The sequence below is a fragment of the Danio rerio genome, chromosome 7 (genome assembly GCF_049306965.1).
Source record: "Danio rerio strain Tuebingen ecotype United States chromosome 7, GRCz12tu, whole genome shotgun sequence".
Taxonomy (NCBI): Eukaryota; Metazoa; Chordata; class Actinopteri; order Cypriniformes; family Danionidae; genus Danio; species Danio rerio.
Window position 1 is genome coordinate 11,269,109 of NC_133182.1, and position 8,392 is coordinate 11,277,500.

Below are 8,392 nucleotides of genomic sequence, written 5' to 3' on the forward strand. Positions count from 1 at the left end.
GTGATGCAAATGTGCATAAAATATAGATTCTACAGTTTCAAATAAAATCACTTACGGAGGTCTGGTGCAATGCTAGCCATTTAAATCTCAAAGCGAAAGTCGATGACGTCACGGACCCGGTACGAGGTCCGCAGAGTTTAACTGTTAACTTCAATTAAATCTTATTTAAAATTTTACATTTAAATGTTTTTATTTTATGTGTTTAACAAAAAATAAGAAACTCATATACTTTTTAAACCACTTAAGAGTGAGTAAATTGTGAGTAAATTTAGATTTTTGGTGACACTATCCCTTTAAGAATAAACTATGCATAAACAAGACGTAGTGAGATTTTTGATGAAACATAACATGAGTTAAATGGTGAATGCTTGGCGGTCTTGTTTAAAACAGAAAGTCTACAGTGTATTCGCTGCCCTTTTTCCAGTAGCTGCTCATTTAGTCTCGCTCACCTGTCAATCAGCTGTCAGATCTGATTGACAGGCCACGCCTCTTCACTCTTTGCAGCATTCAAACTGAAACTTTAAGGATGGAAAAAGTCAGAGCAAGTCAGAAAACTCAGTGAACTTTTAATAACAAAGCAAATTTTACTACTGCTATGAATCTGTCTAAACTGCTATTAGCAACGTCTGATGAATTTGATTGATTGGTTGGTTAACCTGTCAGTCTTATAGCATTGTGGGCGAATCATGACCATTCAAACAGGCCAACGTTCCCATACTTTAGTGAGGTAGTGAGATAATTCTACGCTAAAAAAAATTAACTAACCCAACTGAAAAAAGTACTTTGCTTTTTAGGACTAAACCAGCTGTGACATGCATTTTGGGAAGCTTTTTCAAACTTTACCACAATTATGGCAGGTCACAGACAAATGTGAAGTTGTGAGGAGATCCGTACTGTCTGCTGACTTTTCCCTCACTCTTTGTTTATGTCTTTGTGTTGCACACATGAGTTTTCTAAGCATCTGACCAATCAAAAGGCAATTAAAAAAATTCCTCTAGCCAACGACTGATGTGGATGTTGCCACATGATTACTTTTTAGTTCATTTTAACTCATTCATCTCAGAGCAGTTAGTCTGATAGGAAGCAAAACCAAATCAGCTTAAAATGCTAGAATGTATAATTTCTAAACTTGGTCTGAGATAAAGGAAACGTACTACAGGTGTGAAAGCAACATGCAAACCAGCAGATGCGCTCGGCTTCTTTAAAGAAAGATGCATTATCAGAGCTCAGCTGAATCAGGAGTTCATTGTGTACTAGTCTGTCCTTGGCTGTTCAAACACTTCTCAAAAGATGCCGGAGCGCCGCCGTAAGCCGCTTTACCTTCTTCACAGGAGACCAGGTGAAAGGTTACGGTACAGCGAAGCTGCATTATTCGTTTGTGATAGCATGCCACGATTGTATTCTGCCGCCAGCAGGGGGGCAATGCCAACCTCAGAGCTCTGACGGGAATAACTCTTTGACGAGGGTTGCCTCTAATGCGTTTAACAAGGCTAAATGTTCTTTTCGCCCAGCGGTAGTTGTATCACACACCGAGGTAGTTTACAATTCACCTGATTCTTTGAAAGGATTAATGGAATTGCTTTCAATCGCCCCCAAAAAATCGTGTTTGTTTGCCAGCTCACACCGAGCAGATGATGTTTCCATCAGTGTTGAATGGGCTGGCAAAAAGTGCAGCGTTTCACCTGAGGCTTTCAGAAATGTGCATTCACAGCGGGGGGTTGAAAATAGAAGATAGCTGATGTCTTTCATAGAAAAGTCTTGTGGTGTTTTTCACGTCGTGTTGTTGATTATTATGAGCACTGCATGAAGGAATGGAAAGTATGAGAGCATCATTCAATCTTCCTCATGTTCCAGCAAACCTGTGCTGTGTGTTTCTTTACAGACAAAAAAGATATTATCTAGCTAAAAAATAAATCAATCAATCAATCAAAATTCTAGGAGTGGCTCTGTTACGCTTTTAACACTATTCTTTAAATGTCCAATTTGAAAACAAAGTGAAGTATATTTATTAATTCATTTCAAGAGGATCACGTGCTAATGATTGTCCACAGCTGGTCCCGCATTAGCTAACACATGTTTCACCAATCAGACGATTCCTAAATCACTATAAATAACCAGAGTTTCTTACCTCAGTTTCTTCGTCTTAAAGAATCCCCTCTCACTCCTCCCTCGGTTTTCTAGATTGAGTGACACGGCGTCCCAGTGATTAGCACTGTTAAATTTCTGCTCATGCAAATGCTGAATAGTTATTTTTACCCCAAAATGAAATCATCATTTACTCGCCCTCATGTTGTTCTAAACACAATACAGTTGTTCATCTTCGGGAAATAAAATGAAGTGTTTATAAGGAAATTTGAGAGATTTTATTCAACCAGCACTTCAAACCATTTATAAAGAGAAATGAAAAAAAACATTATGAATTTAAGTGGTTTTATCCACATGTATTCGATGAGCAGATTTGATTTAGGCATATACACTTTCCACCTATTTTATAAGGTACACCTTATTAGTACCAGGTTGGACTCTCTATTGCCTTCAGAACTGCTTTAATACTTTTTGGCATTGATTCAACAAGTCACTGGAAATATTCCTCAGAGATTTTGCTCCATGTTGACATGATAGCTTCACAAAGCTGCTGCAGATTTGTATGTTTAACATCCATGATGTGAATCTCCCATTCCTCCACATCCCAAGGGTGCTCCCTTGGATTGAGATCTCATAACTGTGGAGGCCGTTTGAGTACAGTACTGATTGTCATGTTTAAGAAACCATTCTGAGATGATTCACGCCTTATGACATGGCTCAGACTGCAGTAGATCGTCTTGACACTAGCTGCGCCCCAAATCGCATACTTATGCACTATTTTACGCCATTTTGTAGTATAAATAGTGCAAGTAGTGTGTTCACACTGAAAACTCTAAAAATAATAAGTGCACTTTAATTACCCGGATGATGCACTCATTCAGCCGGTAAAATGAAGTGTGGACTGAGGGACACTTCATGCACTCAACGACCGAAGGTTTGCTTACGTAGCGGAAAGGGTGGAGCTATCGGGCGGAAATGTTGGATAACTCTATTTATTTTGGATTATGAAAGCAAAATTCTCCTACCAGAGTGATTATAGCGCCTCCTGATGGTGAATGCAGTTATACTCACGGCAGGTGTTATAAGATAATTCGGTCATTTATTTCACTGATTTGGCAACCGTCAAACGTCATTAGTGTGCCATTTGGGATGACACTACATACATATACTATCTTGTTGAGTGTGTAAGTGCGTAAGTACATAGTGCATGATTGCATAGTGTATAGTGTGCCATTTGGGACGCAGCTCATGTCTTCATGCCTAAACGCATTGATTTGCTGCCCTGTGATTGGCTGATTAGAAATTTGCATTGAGCTGTTGAACTAGGCAGGTTAGGGTAATTATGCAAGTTATTGTATAACGATGGTTTGTTCTGTAGATTAACGAAAAAATGTATAGCTTAAAGGGGCTAATGTTTTTTTTTTCCCTAAAATGTTTTAAAAAAATTTAAAAAAAAACTGCTCTTATTGTAGCCAAAAATAAAACAAATAAGACTTTCTCCAGAAAACAAAATATCAGAAAAAAAAGATCTGAGATAGGCTAATAATTTTGAGTTCAACTGTTTATATATAAAATTAAAAAATGTAATATATAAATTTATTATAAATTTATTATATAATTAAAAAAACATGCACAGATTCAAAGAGAACCATGTGTCAACAGAGAGATTGCAAAAGACCAGCTTCTGCTTTAAACTGGACTGACTGAACATCTTCTGTTCAATATCTACTACTTAAAAATATACAATCAAATGTAAAATACAGTAAAACACCCTAAATCTTTTGAAACGTGTCGATCTGATGGCGGTTGAGTTTGCAGCTGGATATTATTGGGAGATGGCTGACAGAAACAGCGAACAGTTCTGCCAGAGCGCGTATGAAGCTCATATGTGAGTTTATTTTACAGTCTATGGCAGAAACACCACTAAGTCTTGCTAGATCCTCCTGTATAGACTCACTTCAATTAATAAATTGTTCAGACACAAAAATACTCAAAGAGAGACCTTCACTTCAAGCATAGTTTGTGAATGAACAGACTAGAGATCATGAGGTAATCGATCAGAGAACAGGAGAAAGTGCATTACTTCAGATCATTTTAATGTAGCATATTAATAATGAAATCCAAGAATTATAGTATAATATAGTGAGTTAATTTTCTCAGAGTCCACCTGCACGATCAATGGTCTACAGAACAAACCATCATTATACAATGACACCCTAACTTGCCTAACTAACCTAATGAGCCTAGTTAAGCCTTTAAATGTCACTTTAAGCTGAGCACTAGTCAATAGCAAATATTATTTACTGTCATCATGGCAAAGATAAAATAAATCAGTTATTAGAAATGAGTTATCAAAACTATTTTGTTTAGAAATGTGTTGAAGAAATCTTCTCTCTGTTTAACAGAAGGGGAAAATTATACTGAGGGAATTTAAATTGCATCAAAGCAGCTTAATCTTACACTGAATGAGAGTCAAAAGCTCATCATCTGGTGTTCTTCCTGCTAGGTGAAGGATGTTGTCGGCTACGATGCTTTAGGGCACTGCTTCTTCACTGAAGACGGTCCGGAGGAGAGGAACACGTTTGATCACTGTCTGGGTCTTCTGGTGAAGGCGAGCACACTGCTGCCCTCCGACAGAGACAGCAAGATGTGCCGAGATATAACCAACGGAGCTTTCCCGGGATACATCGCCAAACCGCGGCAGGACTGCAGGTGAAACATGTCAAATACGCAGAGAGTGGTTTAGATGTTCACCTCGTCTCAAATTCAGCATTTAAATTAGAAAAACAGCAAGACATTTGTGCTTATGACCGATAACTAATAATAAGTATGCATCTGAAATGATTTGATAAACACATCTGTAAATTAGCAGTTTTCCATATTTTGTAATTCATGTTTTTATATCTGCCAATTTATTTATGCTTTTGAAGTGCATTATGGGATCTTGATCTTTCTTCCAACAGCTTTTAACCTTAAAAAAGTGACTTTTATGAACATTTGTAAGAGTTTAAAGTGATGTATTGTGTGGTTTGGTGTTGTATATTACGCTACAAAAAGCCTGTAATAGACTGCCGGTACATTTTCTGCTATTTTACAGATTTTAATTATTTCCTATACATTATTTCAACTCAAAAATGTCAATAAAAGTCAGTTTGTTAAACTGTGGAGTTGGGTTTTTCAACATCAAAAGTCGACAAAGCAGAGATCAACATCCCATAATTCAATTCACAACAGTAAATAAACTGAAAACATTTGTGAATCACACACTATGGAAGCTGTTCATTTACAAATTACAGTGTAATTATGTGTTTTAAAATAATTGTTGACTGTTCATAAATGCCTAGGGCTATATAGTTTTAATTTTTATGTCATATTATTACACATAATTATGAAACACAGCATCAATTTCAGTGTTATTCACTGTTATTCACAGTGTTAGTCAGAATTATTAGCCCCCCTGAAATATTAGACCGCTTGTTTATTTTTTCTACAATTTCTGTTTAACGAAGAGAAATGTTTTCAACACATTTCTAATCATAATAGTTTTAATAACTCATCTCTAATAACTGATTTATTTTGTCTTTGCCATGATGACAGTAAATAATATTTGACTAGATATTTTTCAAGACACTTCTATACAGCTTAAAGTGACATTTAAAGACTTAACTAGGTTAATTAGGTCAACTAGGCAGGTTAGGGTAATTAGGCAAGTTATTGTATAATAATGGTTTGTTCTGTAGACTATCAAAAAAAATATATAGCTTAAAGGGGCTAATATTTTTCACCTTAAAATGATGTTTCAAAAATTTAAAACTGCTTTTATTTCAGTCGAAATTAAACAAATAAAAAAAAATATTCTCAATTCGACTGTATGTATAAAGTTCAACTGTTTGTATGCAAATGTATACATACATATATATATATATATATATATATATATATATATATATATATATATATATATATAGCATAAAAAATTAAGACTTTTTCTCTCCTTTAAGTATTTTCTGTTGAATTAATGTTTAATTAATCTCTTTATTAGTTTTGTTGTTTAAAAAAATTATTAATTAATTTCATTTATTTATATATGTATTTTTATACCTACATTCCAGCGTTCATTCGTATTTATTTATTTATTTGTTCAATTGTTTATTTATTTAATTTTTCGTTTGTTCAGTTAATTTGTTTCTTTCATTTTGTTTCGTTCTTTTCATTTTGTTTTGGTCGTTTGTTTGTTTCGTTCGTTTGTGTAACGCCGGGGAGTAACACCACAACAGATGGTAGGATCCAATATGCAGGTTTATTCACAGTCAGGCAAGCAGTGGTCAATACGGGAGCAAACAGGTATGTGAGGACAATCCAGAATCGTAGTCAGTTAAACAATCAAGAGGTCGAAAGGCAGGCGGCAGACAAGGATAACTAAATAAACAAGGCTAGGTTCAAAACAGGAAAACAAGACAAGGAAAACGCGTTGTAATGCTACTATACAGTGAACAAGACTCGGCAAACTGAAGGGGTGAATGTGTGGCTTAAATACTGTGTGTAATCAGTCTCTGAAAGTCCTCAGGTGTGCAAATGTAATCAAGCTAGATGAGTGAGCAGGTGTGTGGGTGAAGAGCATGTATGAAGTTGAAGTCCATTAACTGGCAGATTTGTAGTTTCATGACTGAGGGTTTACCAGCGACATCTGGTGGTTTGTTCACTGGTAAACATGACAGTTTGTTTGTTTGTTCGTCTGTTCATGCTTCAGCCAAAGCCTATTTTAAAGCAGGATAACTATTTTTTAGTTTTTCATTTATTCATTCATCTTCCATCAGTTTAGTCCCTTTTTCTGTTTGTTCATTCGTTTCGTTCGTATGTTTGCTTCGTTCGTTTAATTTGTTTCATTAGTTCATTTCGTTCATTCCGTTTGTTCATTTGTTCGTTCGTTCTTTTCGTTCATTTGTCTGTTCGTTCGTTCATGTATATTCATGCTTCAGCCTAAGCCTATTTCAAAGTGGGACAGCTACTCTCTTTAAGTTTTTCATTCATTCCTTCATTCATTCATTCATTTATTCTTTGATTCATTCATTCATCTTCCTGGCTTGGTCCCTTTTTTATCTAGGGTCTCCACAGCACATATACACACTCATTCACACACACTCATACACTATGTCCAATGTAATTAATACAGCTCAACTATAGCGCATGTCTTTGGACTGTGGGGGAAACCAAAGCCAACACAGGGAGAACATGCAAACTCCACACAGAAATGCCAACTGGCCCTGCTGTGATTCGAACAGGTGACCTTCTTGCTGTGAGGCAACAATGCTGACCACTAAACCACCATGCCAAATAGTTTTTGTTTTACATGGAAGCTTTCTACATATAAAACAAATTATGACATTTTTATTATTTTTCTGATAACTCTCATGTGATTTTTTTTAAACAACCAGGTAAATTTTCACAGTATTTCATAGTTAGTTTTTATAATTTTCTTTTTTTTTTTTTTTGGAAAATCTTATTTCTTTTAGTTTAGCTGCATTAAAATAAGTTTTATATTTTTGCAAACAAATTTCAATATTTTTCAATAAGCCGAATATTATTACCCTATTTAATAAATGATATATTTGTCAATTGGCTTAAGAACAAACCACTGTTATCCAATTACTTGCCTAATTATCCAAACTTGCCTATTTAATTAACCTAGTTAATCCAAATAGTCTGCACTTTAATCTGCATACTAGTATCTTGCAATATGATTAGTAAAATATTATACACTGTCAACATGGCAAAGAATAGAAAAAATGTTATTAGAAAATAGCTATAAAACAATCATGTTTTTTTTCAGAAAATCCGCTGTTGAGAAATATTTTTTCAATAATTTAAATTTTACAGGGGGGTGGCACAGTGGAGTTTGCATGTTCTCCCCGTGTTGGTGTGGGCTTCCTCCAGGTGCTCTGGCTTCCCCCAACAGTCCAAAGACTGAGCACTGAAGATGAATTGAAGAAACTAAATTGGCCGTAGTGTATGAGTGTGAATGTAAGAGTGTATGGGTGTTTTCCAGTACTGGGTTGCAGCTGGTAGGGCATCCACTGTGCAAAACATATGCAGGAAAAGTTGGCAGTTCATTCCGCAGTGCCAACCCCTGATGAATATAGGGACTAATCCAAAGGAAAATGAATGAATGAATTTCACAGGGAACTAATAATTGGATCTTCAATTGTATGTACACTCACCAACTACTTTAGTAGGTACACCTTACTAGTACCAGGTTGGACCCCATTTTACCTTCATCGTACCATGCCAAATTCTGACCCTACCATCC

At 35.7% G+C, this 8,392-nt stretch overlaps 1 protein-coding gene across 3 annotated transcripts in view; it reads left to right on the forward strand.

Moving 5' to 3' along the window:
- Nucleotides 1-8,392, forward strand: part of cemip (cell migration inducing hyaluronidase 1) — a 1,140,081-nt gene that overhangs the window by 306,791 nt on the left and 824,898 nt on the right. For all 3 annotated transcript variants that reach the window (XR_012383148.1, XM_073908076.1, XM_073908077.1), the window contains exon 14: nt 4,592-4,797. Coding sequence is in view for 2 of the 3 variants with exons in the window: in XM_073908076.1 (XP_073764177.1) it covers nt 4,592-4,797 (206 nt within the window). In the remaining variant the exon portion in view is untranslated. The remainder of the gene's footprint in view (nt 1-4,591; nt 4,798-8,392) is intronic.